This window comes from Dendronephthya gigantea, unplaced genomic scaffold (assembly GCF_004324835.1).
Source record: "Dendronephthya gigantea isolate DGI-Jeju-01 unplaced genomic scaffold, DenGig_1.0 000173F, whole genome shotgun sequence".
Classification (NCBI taxonomy): Eukaryota; Metazoa; Cnidaria; class Anthozoa; order Malacalcyonacea; family Nephtheidae; genus Dendronephthya; species Dendronephthya gigantea.
In genome coordinates, this window is record NW_021163183.1 from 373,920 (window position 1) to 391,932 (window position 18,013).

Genomic DNA, 18,013 nt, shown 5'->3' on the forward strand with positions numbered 1-18,013 from the left:
GTTTTATGAAACTCTCTTCCCACTTAAGGTTACTCGACTGAATAAGAATGTTCGTAGGCTACACGTATGTCACATCACATCACCTACGAACGCATGCACATGCTCCGATATTGCTTCACCAATTTAATATTAATTTAGTACGCAAATCGAGGGCTTATAACCATATATATACACCAGCTTAACTATGCCATATTCTGGGGGATATTACACGTTGAAAATAATAACACAAAAATATCTGCGATTATGATTTCCGTTCGTTGCTAGCAATTTGTTGTAAAGCTTCGCTGAAAAGCCCACAGGCAATGTATATATATACTTAACGTCTGTGTGTTTATCAACGGAACGGGATTCACTCCGGGATAATAATGACTATAAATCAGAATTCTTTACACCAGCATATTTTCACTGTTTGAAAGCCCTTCCTATTCGACCGTTGTTGCTCACGGCTATTTTTTTTCGTTTCACTTCGAACTCGGCGGAATTTCTCGCGCGAAGTAAATGAGGAAATCAATTCAGTATCCGCACAAATCCCGCAGACAACTGGCTCGCGACCAAAAGCCATCTACATACACCTTCATTTCGTCGTTGAGAGCTTAGAAATGTTGACCTGGCGGCTTTTCTTAGCCCTTTCGAGAAAAATTAATAAGGATTTGTGTGCTTTAGTGTGTCTTTTGTAAACACAAGGTCTGCTAAAACAGGAAAAAGTTGACAGAACGTAAATTATAGATTTTAACGAGCTCAACGCGTGCGTACTATGACAACTTGCATCTATACCCTAGGCCGTAAACGATGGATGAAATATGTTCATAACAAGCTTTAAGAATGCAGTTATTTCGTAACATTACATGTTATGCCCTTTTGGATAGGATTCCTGCCTGTTCTTCGTATCAAATAGATACTTCAAACGATTCCATTTCATTTACCCGAAGAAGCGCTTTAAATCTTTGCGAATCAGTCTTGGAGAAAATATATTTCGACGCATGCTTTGATAACGAGAAACATGATATACACACAGAGTTTGAAATAGGATTGTATTACTCCTCAAATGGAACTGTATTTATTTATATACATCAGCAGTATCACAGACACTATATAAACTATTTAACATTTATGTACACGGCAGTCAAAATATTTTACAACACATGCATGTATACTTTACAAATATTAACCGCGTGTCAAATATATACACAGAAATTTCCTATAGCGTTGTGATAATTTAGTATAGCGCGCCTTGTTAATACCTCATTGAACGTAACTACACACTTTCTAGTTAAATACACGTTTATTTCAAGCCCGAATGTATATATATATATATTCATTAGTCCTTTAACTTACTTCAAACGTTTTAACATAAACTTAAATAGTCTGGTCTCATTATTTTCGATTACAATCTAGTTCGATTGGAAATTTATCGTTTTATTTCATTGAAATAAACTTTTTTATGGCATTTTTAGGCTTTTGTAGATAGCTTTTGTTATACGAAGCGACCTTTACGGAGCTTGTTTTTGAAACGACGCAGTCGAGCGAGTCTATACGCTGAGCAAGTTATTTACAAAGAGAATGTCCTTTCATGTTGGTCCAATTTAGAGTTCAAACAGCCGGAATCTTCATTTAAGATGACATTACATTGCTTATTTGATAGGCTTCTTCTCGAGCGGTTTAGTATCGGAACAATCCGATAACTCGGTGAGCTTTTTGCAACCTTTGAGAGGTAGATAACACCATAAACACGGGAAAATTAGAGCAAAAACTCCGAGGCAACCCCAGCGTGGTAGGCACTGACTCAATGGCCCAGCACACGAACATGGTTGATCAGCGAGATGTCCTTCGCTATCGCTGTCTTTTGTGAAATGATAAAAGGTTCCTTTGACGATGCACATGCAAGTACAATAATCTAATAGCTCTTCGCTGTCCTCCTTCGCGTTCAAGCTGTGCTCGGATTGTGGCGAAACAAAGTCATGATGGCCCACAATTTTGGCCTTTTTAAGATCGTTGTTATTACTCGCTAGATCGGGCGATGGAAACCGACAGCCGGTCGGTTCAAATGTCAACACGTCTCGGGCCGTGTTATGCGCGAAATCGTTGTTCAAAGCACGAAGCACGCTTCTCGGGACAGCCGCAGTGTGATGATTATTTCGGTTGCCGAATTGCGAACGGCATTGTTGAGCCGATGTCGGTTGAGCCACCTTACCGCTAAGCACTTCATAGATGCCATCGTCTGTTGGATCGTACGCGTCAAATTTGGTCGCCTTGAATTGTGCGTCTTTTGTTTTATATTCGGATTTGCCGTACGCCCCGTAACCCGGATTGCTAACAATCTTCAGTTTATCCCCCTCGCCATAAACCGTTGGGTAATATATACATTCGTCATCTTCTGTCAATGTTTTCACTTGTTCCCCATATCGACCGAATTTCGGGCCGTAGGACTTGAGAGAACCGATCGGTTTTGAATACGTTCGCCAGCCTTTCGATTGTGCGTCGAACCTTGAGGCCATATATATTATTTGAGCGAGTATATTTCGTTAAAAGTCACCGTAAATTTGTCCGCGAAATCTGACGTGTTATCTTCGGCCCATGTACTGCTAAATGTGTCTGTGATTATAGAAAATGTCAACGTATTAATGGTGGGTTTGTCGTCTCTCGCTTTCCTTCCTGAGTTTACACAAAGCTTCCGACGAATCGTTTGTAAAACCTCGTTCGCTCTTTGTATTCCTAGGTTCCTTTAATAACAAATGCCTGTCTTGTGCCACGATTCAAACCTTCACGTCGCACACTGCCTCGACATAAGAGTGGCGCTTTGACACCCGAAAGGTCTTATGCCCAACCGACTTCCGAAAGCGAATTTTCCAAACAGTTGAAATTGAGGTAATCACAGTAGGTCAAAAAATATAATCTTGTGAAATGTTCAGGATGATGCCCCCATTCAAAGGTCTAAATACAGCACCCTATTAACACCGTATAACATGAGATTCGTTCGCCCACTTGTACAAAGTCAAAGTTTTCTTTCCTCATTCGCGACTTTGCGCATCGGTTTGCTGTTCTGCTTTACTCCACTTGTGGGAATCTTTTAATGATGTAAGCTAAGAGCGAATAAAACGCTAGCAAAAGAGCATTTCTTTATCACAGGAAGTGTTGGTATGCAGAGATGATGTTTCCGGTAGTCGCGGCTAAAAAGGTTTAGATCGTATCTCGTCAACAGCTCATTTAAGTCAGCAGCATGTTAAAATTCAATGAAATTTGCCAATTCCGTAGATGTCACTCGGAGGGAATATGTCCGAGGTTGATGGCCTCGCGCGAAAATGGCGTCGAAAGATCGGTTTTCGTCGTTTCTCGTGTTCGCTTTTCAACAGGACTGCTTTTTTTGTCGATGACGCTGATGCGTAATATAGGATTCACTGCTACAGGTTTGCTTTGAATTTGGCGAGCAACAAAGCGTGCTTTTTCAATCGTAGACACACCGCAATATCAGAATATTAATATGAATTTCACAGGGAACTGAGTGAAATGCTTCTCACGTCACACGTGGACGAACTTCAAAGCGACTTAATACAAATACGATGACGATGTGGTTTTGTTAAATTGTGTTTCCCCCACTTAGTCTACACGCTGGTTTGCGGGTTTCTGGGCTTGCTCATTATCGCTTGACGATATTTTGAAAATGATTGTAATTTTCTTGCGACAACGGGGAACTGTTGTGAGTTGAACGGTGTACATTAGGTTTTTAAAAAGAAACATTTAATTCAGACTGATCTTGCGTTGTTTGTGATAACGAGAAAAAAAAACACAATGATTACGAAATGTTAAATGTCTCCGTGTATTATTAAATAGAAGCTCTCGACCTATAGAACTTGAAACAAAGGCATCTCGTTTAATCAACATCGTAAATGATTATCTCAGATGGAAATTGCTCAATAATATGCAATAAAATGTCTACTTGTAAAACGCGAATGCTGTGGCTGTCACAGACTGTGTCCTGTGTTGTTTAAAATACTTCAGATTGACTTTATAAGGCTATGGAGTTATAAAATCCCTCTTGAGACAAAGTTATGGAACATTGTTGGGCGAGGTAAAATGCATTAAGTATATAGATAATCTTTTGATGAACTCTTCCTGAACGAAACTGTCAAACATTTGGTTCGTCTAATAGACTTAAAATCAGTTCCGAAATTATTTCGCATGGCAGTAACTTGAATATAGGTATTATGAAATTGAGTTTACAAGCATCAGTCCTTCGGAAATTATCGAAATCTTGCGCAAATAATTTATCATGATGATTTTTGATGATGAGATGTTTTGTTTCATCTAGATTTTGAATTGATCACAAAAAGTATATTTATACATGCAGATATAGATCTTACTTTCAACATCAACTAAATGCTTATATAATCTTTGCATGACTCGTGAGAGGAAATAACTGAAATTAAAGATTTTATCTGAAGAAAATTTTAATGAATATATCTTGAAAAACATATGCCACCTTTATCAAATGACAAAAAATCTACATGTAAGTTAGTTTGGAAAGTGAACGACTCGCAATGATTCGAAATCCGCGGCCGTGGACTTGTGTTTAAAAAAGGCTACTGATTTAATTGTTGCATGCGGTTCTTGCCAACTGAATCTTTTTTAATATATTCATGTATATCAAAAATTTTTCCTTCCTCAATTAAGTAATATTGCAATGGATTTTATTTGCATCCTGAACTGAAATCTACCTGCCAAATCTACCTTTCAGTAAAACAATAATTTTAAGATCTTTTTTTTTTTTGTTTGTTTTCCCAGCATTTCTGACATGATTTATACATATACTTCCATAAACTATAAACAAGTAACACTGTACACAGTCCTTTTGTAGTAACACATACCATAGAAGAAAATTTGGCACGATAAATGTATATTTATATATTTTTCGCCGTGTATAAATGTAAATATATTTTTGAACGATATTTTCAGATGTGTGATTGCAAAGCTGACTTCTAGGGAAAAGACATCAAAAACGATATAATTTTAACATGCTTTAGCAGAAAATGAAAAACTTCAGCAATTTTTCACTTGTTATTTTCCGCCGAAATATTAATTGATCTCAAACAGGTCCTTATTGTGGTCCAAACCAGCTCAACTGACTTGGTCAATGCGTTTAATACGCGCATTCGGCTGAAACTCAATGGATTAAAAGTGATTGGCTATCATATAAAATATACAAGCAATTATCTTTGTGATATATATAAAGGCTATATACTGCCACCCATGAAGCTTCCGATAGCAAACTGTGTAATTACCCTTTCTACCGAAAGCGAACTTTTAGGGACGTGTTTTCCCTTTTCATATAGCTATATCACGTATATCAAAGCAAAACAAAGCACAAAATGCGTGCGTTGAGTTCCGCTTTTCTATAGGTTACTTCGCATAACCAAACATATATGCTATTGCTTCACATATCTCTCTGAAGTAGCTATACAAAAGCAATGTTTCTATAAACAACTATTCGATAGTAGCGGGGATATATTTTTGCTGTCACGTAACAAGGGCATATGTCAATACGAATTGAAATATAGTATGCGTTTCATTCATCGAGGACACTTCAAAAGTAGCTAGCTATATATCAAAAAGACAATCTGTATAATTAACGTTAAAAATAGCGAGTTTCCCTCTTTTCAAATCAGTTTGAATATTATTGTTTTTTTTAGTCAACAAAGTCGAAATGCTGTAAAGGTTTTTTTTGTGTTTATACGCATTGTTCGCTGAAAGTTTGACTAAAAACGCTTGTGGAAAGTTTTGTTAATACCCGTCCAGGTATATATGCCTGTGTGAATTCATCTTTAGGAACTGTGAATAAGTAAGCGTAGGCCACGATGTCTGGCGTACGGCCAGTAATAGGTCAATTATCAATGATGAAAAAAGCATCCTGTCGAAATAAGAAATTAATCTTCTCAACAAATTCTAAAGAAACTCGAAAGGATAGCGGCCATATGAACGTGTTGAGTTGCCAAGTATTGAAGTGCCTGTTGGCAAGAAACCAACTTAGAAAAGGACGCTGTTGAGTAACTTTGGCCACTGGGAATTTACCAAAAGCGATATTATACATGTAAATTGCACAATTCCTCAATCTTCATCCCACGAAAACGCATTAATTTTGTTCAGGATAAATATAACTTCTTTCAACAAACTGTGTGTGTTTATGGATCAACTAATTGCTTCGTATTTGTTTAGTACTGTTTTCTATTAAACCATCAATTGGCCTCAATCCAAAGCGAGTGTATTAATTTCTTAATAGGATTTTATTTTGAGTGCTGGTTTTCACAGCTGATAGCTATAGCCTATACATGTATTACGCTTTTGTTATGTTTACAAAAATGTCTTGGCTGTTCATAATTCCCATCATTCTGATATATTCTTCTGTTTGTAATCTTTTTTGAAAGACTGTATCACTGTAAGCATTTATTGTGCCCAGATCGAGTCTTTGAGGGCTCAGTTAATGCTAAGGCATTCCATGAAGAAGACAATTTCATTCTTTGCAACACAGCTCGTTTTATAGCATCATATTTTGATATTTACATAAACTTTTGGCTACATGACGTTTATACTTGAACCGATTAGTAAAATAGGCTTTTTTAAAAGGAATTTAAACATTGAAATAACTAAGATTTCGAACATTCTTTTGAAAATACTTCATCTCAATAATGATTTGTGTGTACCAGGAAACTCATGATGTCCGAAGTGTTGTTTTCCGTCACATCAAACCGTTATTTGTCCACAAAAGAAAATACATTAATTAAATATATTAATCCCCTTCTGTGTCCAAAACGTAACGATTATTTTTACTCCCTTGTAAAGCTCTACAAATGATTAAATCTTATAGAATTACTGGTTTTCTTGCTGTAGTTTTCCTTGGGAGGAGACTTTTAGTCTGTGTAGTTTTATTATTGGCAAATTCAGTTTGGGAAGAGGTCCTATGCTAAAACTTTAAATATGAAACAAAGAGTCTAAAATAAGGTTGTTTTGACTACGATTGCAAGCCATAAATTAACTATTCATACGAACTTTGGAATATCTCAGTTCTCCCTTTGAGACAAGCGCTATATAAGCATCCCAAAGAAATTAACATCACTCGCATGAAATGAAAAAGGAAAACGTGATGAGAAAACAGAAATAAAAGCTTTGTGCTACGTCAGTACATCACGTTTGTTGAACACAAGCTGTCTTCAAAGATTGCTTAGAGAGGAAACGTTATTCGCAATAGAAAATAGTTATCCTTTAAAATTTGTTATAAATAATTATCCAGAGAGATAAATCGAGTTTACTGTGAAAAAAACAGATATGCTCTTTCATGTATTTATATATACGAAGGATTGCTTGATATGACTAATGTTGATATACAAGAAACTTGCAATTTAAGCCAAGGTTGTGATGAGTTTAATAACTCTTTATCATCGCCCAGAAGTCATTTAACTCAATGATTGATGATGTTAAATATTGGCCGGTGGATATTAGCAAAAGGTTTCCAAGTCTTTCACTTGATAACGATCCTATATAACAAGGATAAGTATTGCCAAATTCTTGCTAAAAGTGCACGTCAATATGAAAAATAAGGTGTCAAAATGGTCGGTTGAGAAAACTTTCAAAACAATGTTTGTGCAACGTCCTCCAACGCTGGTTATGTGCTTATTGATCGCACAGCGAACGAAATGACAGAAATAAGGATGCTTGCATGCAGTTCTTCATATTTTTTTTATTTCATCGACCGAAGTTATGATTGGTTTGTCCACAGCGTGTAAAACGAGCCATTCACGAACGTTTTGCATGAAGGACCCGGCGCGCTGTCGAACTTCTGCGGGTCAGGGTCAAGTGCTTGAGAAGTATAGAAATTTAATAAACAGGATGCTATACTCGTGTCTTTGCATGTGGGGAAACACTCGACGGTCATTTTTTGTCATTCCACGTGGAAACGTAGGAAGATCTCGTGTGTGTGTCATTCGAAGTTTGGTAAAACACGATCGATTCCTTGAAGGTGTATAGAGCTTGAGCGATATTGCATGCAGACGCGAGTCTGCAAACTATCAACGTAATCTCAACTTCCTCAAGTGGCCCTTCAAATACTTGCGGTTACTTCAGGCACATATTTGCCTATTGCGTACTAACTATATTTTCCCATCTTGCATTGCCTACAAAACGTGATACGTAACTATGAAACACAATTCAATTATTTCATTGATAGCCGCCAGTAAATATCTCTTCAAATATATCCCTATTGTTTTACCAAATTTGTTCACATCATCGGCCTGAAATGCAAGAAAAATCCTTTTGTCAAAAAGATAACTCCTTTTTCACATTCAGGCAGTTGGTATAAACCGATTTTATCAGCCATAATTGCATTATGGACACATCTTCATGTTCACGAGGACACCTTGGAATCTTGTGAATTTGTGAGCGTAGATTTTTCAACAATGATATCACTTGAAGCAATTTTGTGTAAATCAATCATGTATAAAGTTATATTAGTTTTTAATTCGCCCGAATCGACTTACAAAGCCAAGGTTTTCGTAATATTTTATTATAATTTCCTGCTAATTTGTGGGGTGCATGCGTACGCAATTCCGTTGACGGCAGACCCTATTTGTCGTGACACCCTTCAACGCGGTGTTCCTAATTTTTCCAAAGAAATTCCGCTGCACGTTATACATACGTAAGTAGATTTGGCTCTTCCGTACGAATATTGACGTTTTTGTCGTGAAAACACCTTGAAAATATTTGGCGAACGTGGACTAGGAACTAGAAGACTTTGTAATCTTCCTGGTCGGGCCACAGCCTTGCATGATGCTTCAAACTTTGAAACTGAAAAATTCAAAAGCGGAACTTTAAAGACTGTTGATATACGTCTTATATAGTGGGTTTAATTATTTCCTTTCTTGGTGTATAGCAACAATGAGCAGTTTTATCATATCAAGCTTTACAAAATACCCTTCCTATTTCAACTCAAAATATCAGGTTTACAAACTCTTTGACTGAAATAATTTGATTCGATTCTTAATACAAATTTACGGGTAATTCTATTCACAGCCGGAGTGTTTAGCGATTTTTTGGGGGTTATGACTTGTGTTCCTTCCTGAAGAGGAGCTGAAATACTTTCTGCTCTTGTGTTCTGCATTTTCTCAACCATATGTTGACATAGGAGAGCTCTTACAATTTCTGTTTCGTGTTTTTTATAGACTCAGCAAAAATAACTATGATCTTCGTAAACGAGATTTGTTTGAGTGTTTTTTTCTTTCCGGCGAGATTTTCAAAAGAAACTTATTCAGTAATCGATGAAAATGATCGGGTTTCTCGATGTAACAATAGCGACCAGATTGCTCCAAGGAAATCCTTTCCGCCTCAGACAAATGCTTCATGCTCTCTAGAAACACCTTGAGAAATGCTGAATTGTCATTCTCTCCGTGGATCACTAACGCCGGTAGGTGAACATTCTCGTAGTTCGAAGCAGGGAACTTCCCCGTATGGGCTGTCGAAACAAAGACCACGCCCTTTAGCATGACTGACGCGGATATCACTATGGGAACCGAATACAAGCCACTTTCTCCGGCGGACACGAGAACTCTGGGACCTTTCGGGGAAACGGTGAACATAAAGGACGCAAGCAATTTCAGCCTTTCCAAACTAGTGCCAGGCTCTGATATATTCGTTGATTTACCATATCCAGGTAGGTCTAACGCAACCACCCTGTGTCCCTGTATTCCGAGGGAGTAAAGAGTTCCGGTGCTTAACCAGATCCTGGAATCCTGATCAGAATCATGCAACAGGAAAACTGTCAATCTTCCTTTACTTCCCGAGACTGGTAGCACCTCTCGGTAAAAGATGGCTGAATTTTGTTGACGTTTGTAATGGAAAAAGCTTTCGCTGTAGGTCATTCCGAAGTCTTTTATTTTGCGTAAAAACATGTCTGCACGACGACGTAAAGTGCTTTCATCTACAAAACGTTCCTCCTGTTGTTTAAAAGAAGATACATTCTTCATAGTTTCTGTCGTTTTTCCTGTCGTGTTTCGGCCTAAGAGTTTAGATGCTGTTTTTTGTTTGAATGAAAACGATATTTCTGTTTTGCTTTCAGTTGAAAAGTTCCCTCTTGAGTTTGTCTTTTTTCTTCGTGTAAGCAAACTACTTGAACTACCTGTGGTCGACAGTAAAGATTTATTATGCATGGCAAATTTCTTCAAAATGTTTCCAGTCAATTCTACGCTTGTATTTTGTCTCTCAACGCCTTTTGTAAACGAAGGAGACGTTAATACAGAACGCCGCTTTGTTGGCGTTGTTTTTACGTGGGTGAGTTGTTTTATACTTCCAAAAGTCACATCATTCGACCTTGTCATTGGCGTTTCCGTTTTGTGAAGATTTTCAGGCAACTCTTCGGCAGCCATAGTTGATTGTATTTTCATTTTCTTTGAAGGCATAGAAGTTTTCAACTGAGCAAAGTCTTTCTGTACGGCTGAATCTGTTTTGTAATTCTTATTTTCTTTGCCATTCCATACATTTTTAGCCGTTAAATTCTCGTTCTTATAACGAGAATAAATTGGATTATTCACATGTTTACCTTCCTCCTGATGACCTTTGCTCACAGAACTACCCGCGTGTTCTCTTCGATGTACTTCCATGAGAATTCTAGTTAAATTTATTAAACGTTTCTCAAAGAGAATTTGTCTTTTCTCGGCTTCAACACTTTGTCTTCGGGCATAGCTTGTCAAACACCTTGATGAAATCTGATTGGCTCATCGAGAAACTAACTCTTTGAGCTTCCAGTTGTTTATTTTGACTCTTTCGTACACGTTTTGTGATAATTTCATTGTAGTTTTGTCCATTCGAAGTCTGTGCTGGTGTTTGATCTTTTCTGGTCAAATATGAGCCGCTCTCCAAAGCCAAACGATTCTTCTTCCAAAAGGCTGCCCCAGTCGTGTCATTTAAACTGGATTTCAACATCGTATGCATTCGCGGTACAAGCTGATTAACTTGCTCGGAAAATCCATCGATTTTCCTAAGAACAATAGGCATATAGTCTTCGCATTTCCCAAACACATAGCAAACCACGGCCACGGTCGCCAAGCATGCTGCAACCTTGCATAATCGTTTAGTATTACGTCTCAGCATATTCCAAATGTGTTGAGAACGGCTGACCGCATTTAAACCTCGATAACTTGCGTATAATATTCTATACCTTCAGACAATGTTTGTCTCAGTCCCAAGTTATGATTAAAAATTACTTATTCTCGTTGTGATGATTGTTACGTCTACATATATTGCTAATTGAAAATGCCAAGCAACGACCATTTTGCAAACCTGGCATCCTTTTGAAATGACTGACACTTTGTTTACATTTTGTCCTTGACAAAGCGTCAACGTCGTTTTTGTTACAGTTTTGACTACGTCATACCAACTTTCAGACCCAGATCAATATTTGTTTTAAGTACATTTATTATATTTATTGAAAATTATTTTTGCATCTACATGTAAAGGCCTTATGATTACTGAAAAAAAAGACTCGTGCATACTTGTCAAGATATTTAAAATATTAAAAAGTGCGAACGTTTTTGCTTTTCCATTTTCAACTATATTTAAACATGCCTTGTTATTATAAATAATGCGACGGATTTAATTAGATATTTAGAATATCTTTATTCGGATAAAAGGTTGATTATAATTCGTCACGTTGAGAAGAACCCATCTTTAATTTATCCAGAGCTTTTTCCATCGATTTCACCACTAGAAGTTATTGAAAAAGGACAATAGTTAAGACTTATCATTCGAGAATAAGTTTTTTTTATCGATTTTAAGACTGGTTTATCTTCAAATATGTCTTCTGAAATCTTTTGAAATACGAACAGAAATTAAACGTGGATAAGACTTACTTGTTATGGCGTCCCAATAATAGTATTTATTCTCTTTGTATATGCTTTCTGAATTATAAATATCAACCATTGTTTCCCCAGACGGATCTATAAAAATATCAAGTATAAACGTCCATGTAGTTTAGCTGAGAATTGCTGACAATCATCTGTTGTGCAGCTTACGATGATTGATAGCAAACAAAATCATGGCAAATCCCCACAAATATGTTTATCAGTTTATCAATCATACCAATAAAGTAGGTCCTAGGTACATAACTTCCATCAATATCAAACAGTTCGTCATCTGGTTCTTCGTCATCCTGACAGATTAAAAATAAAAATAAGTAATTCTCGCTGTGATATACATGGATTGTGTTCAATTTCCACAACCATACAGACGAGATAAACTCAATTCAACTTAGGACTAAAGTGAGCAGAATAACTCTACCTGAACATAAGTTGACAACGTAAATCTTACCTCAGAGTTCACCATTACAAATTTTTTACTCAAATCAGCAAATTCTTTGGAAGCGGCCACCTTTTTCTTGAGTGCTGAGTATATTACAAGATCCATTTGAGTCAATTTTATCGGCGAAGGTAAAAATAAAGGATTATTTGCACTACCAGAGATGATTTTAAACTGTTTACCTTTGCAAGCACTGCACCAAGTCTTATGAAGAATCAACATCATTGGCTTGTTGCTATAGAAAACAAGAAGAGAGGGAATTTTGGTTGAATGATGTCCAAAAGAAGCCTTAGAGCATTCACAAACAAAGTTTGTTCTATCATAAAATTGTTGATATTTTTCAGTTACCTTTGCTTGGATAATTCGACACCTTCTTTGTAGCCAACCCATTCGATATTTTCACCAAAACCTAATTACATAAAACCGACAAATAGAGCCCGGTTAACTGCGACTTACACTTCAATGTTTATAGTAGTTTTAAAGAGCTTTTTCATTCGTGTAAACTCTTGCCAATATTATGAAGTTTTGCCAAGATTACCAACAGATAGCTATGTATTTTTACCGTGTCCAACATCATCTGATGTTTGAACCTTCCTGAATCTCGCTAATGCATCATTCATCACACGAATAACTGTAAAACGACAAGTTTTATTAATGTCTTGCATGCCCTAGTTATTGCATGTTCACGACTGATCAAATTTTATCCAAGAATAACTTACTTGACCTTTCAGTGTTGTAAGAAAATTTGAATTGAATAAATTCAGGGTCCATGTTGTGAAGATCGCGTTGAACAACGCCAGTTGGGTCTAAAATGATCAGATGATTAAAATGAATAATATTTTTGGTAAGAAGATCTTTAACACGTTATATCAAGTGTTCTACAAAGTGCATTAACGGTGTAGAAATGTTCCTACCTAATATGAATACCCTAGGATAATATTTGCCATCGATGTCAAATCGATTCCCTTCTGGTTCCTCTTCATCCTAATCCACAGGTCAAAAAAAATTGTTGATTTTTGTTCATGTTTTATTTTTTAATAACCTGCATGCCTTGTTCTTGCATATCCGTGAATTAAGCTCTTTTAAGGTGCATTTGAAAATATCAAGGCTATTATAACCACTGAGCAATTAAGCTCTATTCCTAGAACTTTTGAAAAGGTAAGATCTTATACATACCTCAAGATTTACCATGACGAAATCTTGGGCATATTTGGGAAGTTCTTTGGACGAGTTGAAAATGCCTTTCAAGTAGTTACAAGCTCCACACCATGATTTGTGAATGATCAGAAATATTGGTTTCCCTCTGCGATTTGAGAAAAAGGTGATACAGTTGGGCATCTAAGATCTGGTTGAACGAGCAGGGGAAAAACTGTTGTTGTTACTTACGATCTTGCAGCTTCGCTGAGTGCGTTCTCCATTGTCATCCATTCATAGTCTATTCCAAATCCTAAGGAAATAATGTTTTTAGATGCTTTGCATCCGTTAATACGACTAAATAACGTGAAAGATATGATTGTAGTTTGTCTGTACCTCTGTCGAGTGATGGCGGAGGCTGTTTCTCTAAAGCTAACTTCATGGAAGCCACAACTAGAAAATAAAAGCTGGTTGCTAGTATTTTTATTCACGTAGGGGTTTAAAGCACAAATGAGTCGCGTATCAATACCGTCTATGCCATATTGATAAAAGTATTTTGAACTCTTTTCACGTCTGTTTTCATTCATCAGTTCTTTATCAACATTTCCATGCGAATCTAACGAAATCAGTGGCAGAGAATGTTTGACACGTTTTTCGGTTGAGTAATACTACATGCATCTGAATAGCTTAAATTTACCTAAGAACAGAATCTTTGGGACGTATGTTCCATCCACATTGAACTTCTCTTCATTTGGTATTTCATCATCCTGAATTGATGACAGATTATTTAGTTTTTTGTTGCAAACAAATACTTATGATTTTACAACTTCTGTTATCCCAGTCGATCAAATATCTCACCTGAACATTGACCATCACAAAATGCTTGCTTATTTCCGATAAGTCTTGAGACATCGCGAATTCTTCTTTCAAGTCTTGGAAAGGATAGTAAGTGGTGTAAATTACAGTATCCAATAAAATACTAGTTCTAAATTTTCAAATAAAAGTAAGCGTGGTATGTTTACTTCGACTGAACTGACACCAGCTTCGATGGAAGATTAACATGATTGGTTTGTTGCTAGAAAAGATAACATCATTTAGATACAAGGACATTGAATTGTTTTCATCGTAGAGAACACAAGGAAAGTAAGACTAGACCGGTCCGATGAAGGAGAGCTGGTCAGAGACAGAGATCAGAAGAAGATGTGAGGTGGTAGACAGTGCAGAGAAGATGAGGGAAGCAAGGTTGAGATGATATGGACACGTAATAAGAAGAGATGAAGGAGAGCTGGTCAGAAATATCATGGAATGAAGAGATCAGAATTCGGAAGAATATGTGAGGTGGTAAACATTGCAGAGAAGATGAAAGAAGCAAGGTTGAGGCTCAGAGAACTTGTCCAGAGAGTTGTAAAACTTGTTTGAAATAACTTACACCTCCTCAGCTAACTCCACACTGTCGTTAAAAGACGTCCAATCAATTTTCCCTCCAAAACCTGAAACGTCAAATGCATTGCAACGTCAAATTGCTTCACGATGTTTCATAACTGGATTTCCAAATCCTCACCTTTGCTTCGATCGTTCTCAACAGCTTCCTGCTTTTCCAAAACCTTTTTCATTGTCGAAATAACTATTGTAATTGGTAATGACTAAGATAAGTCTCATTGAAGAAGAATTGGCGCGTAGAACCAACAATTGTCTTTGAAATTCATCGACTAAAACGTAAGTTAGTTACCTTGTTTAGCATTCCCGTACGAATAGATGAAATCATCTTTATAATCCGGACTTTCGTTGTGAAACTCCTCCATAATCTTTCCGTTTCGTGGATCTGAAAGAATCGAGCGAGTAAGATAATAGAGTAAGGTATTACAGCATTGATTCACCACATCAAAATAGATGCATTCATAAATCGTTTTCAACAGTTACAATTCATACCAAAGAAATACAATCGTGGAACATAGGCTCCGTCCACATCAAACTCTTCACCAAGTTTCTCCTGGTCATCCTATAAAAACAAATCAGTTTTAGTCCTTTATTTGATGCCACAATTGTAAAATGGTTTGAAATACGATGTTTCATCGAATAGGATGAAAACTCTTTATAGAAAGTGTAAAATTAATCTGCTTTACTTTCCAAAATTTATATACCTGTATGTTCACCATCACAAACTTTGAACTAAGTTCAACAATCTCTTCTGATTTCGAGAAATACGATTTCAAAACTACAATAATAAAATAGTAAAGTCTTCAGCTCCTTTGCGATATTTTTGGAGTGAAGCGAATCGTAGAATGAATGAACTCACTTTTGCATGCTTGGCACCAAGATTTGTGAACGATGAGAAGCATCGGAACTTTCCTAAAACAGACGAGAATTTTTGTAAACGTTTTTGCAACTGCATGAGGGATTTTCTGCACTTCTTGCAATTCACCTTTCCTTCATCAACTCGATTCCATTTTGAAAGGATTCCCACTTAATCTTCTTCCCCCAACCTGTGTGAATAAAATAAAATAAGATGAGCCGAATGTTACAAACTCACAGCAAGTTAAAGATTACATCTCAGTTGTGTGAATCATCGCGTGAGGTGCAATAGCGCATTCTACTTACCATTGTGGAGTTTTGTAGAATTACTTTGCTTGGATACGACTAATTTCATGCTACGAACAACTAGACGTAAGATAATAGAATGAGAAATGGTTAACTCACTAATCAAATAGACAAACACACTGCATTTGACTTGATGAGGATAGCAAGCGATGTCTTAACGTACTTTCTTTAGCTTCTCCGTAGTAGTATTTCACGTGAGGAAATTCCGTGCCATCATTCCAGACCTCATTCATAACTCGTCCACTCGGCTCTAAAACACAAGCATTATAAAGTGTTTACTATATAAAGCATACTCTATAAAGTCAAAGACGACAGCAGCCAAATTATACCAACGAAGAAGATTCTTGGAATATAAGCACCATCAATCACATATTTGCTGTCTTTTGGTTCCTCGTCATCCTGTTAAAAAATGAAATAAGAACCTTCATACCATAAACCGTTTCACTTGCTGTCGAAAGCTTGACTTGAAGGGAGTATAAACTATAGTTTAACCACACCTCACCTCTGTGTTAACCATGACGAAGTTTTTGCTCAGCTCTAAGATTTCATCGGAAGCTGCAAACTTCGGTTTCAAATCTGAAAAGAAATTGATGAATCGCTATCAACTTGGAGCTTCATCCACAAAGGAGTCACGCTGCGATGAAAAAGATTTGGACGAATCTTTTGAATATATTGTGTCTTACTTTTGCACGAACCGCACCAAGTTTTGTGAATGATTAACATCATTGGTTTTCCACTGAAGAAAGAAGATTGAGTTACTAAAACTGTGCATCATTGAAACACATGTAGATCAGTAGATGCTTCAAAGATTTCATCTTTGAGAGCTTTTGCTCTGCATCAAACACTGTCTCTACCTTTTCTTTGATTCTTTTTCACCTTCTTCAAACGTCAACCAATTGATTCTCTCCTTTGCCAAATCCTAAAAGGGTATCATTTTGTGAGACCTCTCGGAAGAGCAATTGAGCTTGTGATGAAATGTAACTTAAATCCCTTTCAATAGTCGCTTGATGTCGCTCGAATGTATGATGTAACTGTACCTTTGTGGCGATTGTTTGAAGTAAATTCCTTTTCCAGCACAAGTTTCATACTTCGAATAACTAAAATGAAATAAGTCGAAGTTTTATTTAACGTCGTTTACAATATTGGAGGCTTCAATCATACAATTTTTTATACATAAAAAGATCAATATTCGATCGAAAGGATGTTGATATGTATATTCTTACTGTGATCAGGTTCGCCATAATAATATTTTGTATCTGGAAAGGATGTTCCTTTGTTCCATATTTCGTCCATAACACGACCACTTGGCTCTTTTTAAATGAAATAAAGTGGATATAATTCTAGAACAACAGTAGCCTTTCTCCTCAGGAGAAGCAGGTAGAAAGTGCATCCTTTTTTCTAGCTGATTAACAAAATCATCTTGTATTGGATGGACTAAGAGACAAAGATGGAATCGCAACCAAAGTTTTACTTATCAACGTACCTACGAAATATATCCTGGGAATATAGGCTCCGTCGACAGCGTAGGCACTATCCTTCGGTTCCTCGTCATCCTATTACAGAAAGAAACATTTAGCTCTGTCGGTTTCAACTACTGTATGATTCCTTTAAATGAGATGCGATGAATATCAATTTATGGTTTCCAAACAGCATACTGTATACCTCTGTGTTCACCATCACCAAATGTTTACTCATTTCCTCGATCTCTTTGGAAGCTGCAAACTTTGGTTTTAAAACTAAACCGAAGAAAGATAACATTAAATATTTATGTGACAGGCTTGAGATTTCAAAAAAACGTAATCGATACAGACAGGCAGGCATACTCACTTTTGCACGAACTGCACCAAGTTTTATGAATCAATATCATCATTGGTTTGCCACTGAAAAAATACACATCAAATTCTGACTATTCATAACAATGTTTCCATAGTTGTACACCCATTTTCACAAA

General features: G+C 36.7%; 2 protein-coding genes and 1 pseudogene across 2 annotated transcripts; all 3 read right to left on the reverse strand.

Annotated features, from left to right (window-relative positions):
• Window positions 1-1,010: 1,010 nt before the first annotated feature.
• On the reverse strand, window positions 1,011-3,499 carry LOC114538085. The gene has a single exon (XM_028559207.1). The coding sequence runs from the start codon at window positions 2,493-2,495 to the stop codon at window positions 1,632-1,634; it is 864 nt and encodes a 287-aa protein (XP_028415008.1). The 5' UTR covers window positions 2,496-3,499; the 3' UTR covers window positions 1,011-1,631.
• Window positions 3,500-8,891: 5,392 nt separating this feature from the next.
• Window positions 8,892-10,846, reverse strand: LOC114538075. The gene has a single exon (XM_028559199.1). The coding sequence runs from the start codon at window positions 10,635-10,637 to the stop codon at window positions 9,219-9,221; it is 1,419 nt and encodes a 472-aa protein (XP_028415000.1). The 5' UTR covers window positions 10,638-10,846; the 3' UTR covers window positions 8,892-9,218.
• An 808-nt stretch (window positions 10,847-11,654) lies between these two features.
• On the reverse strand, window positions 11,655-17,944 carry LOC114538064 (annotated as a pseudogene).
• Between the last annotated feature and the right edge of the window lie 69 nt (window positions 17,945-18,013).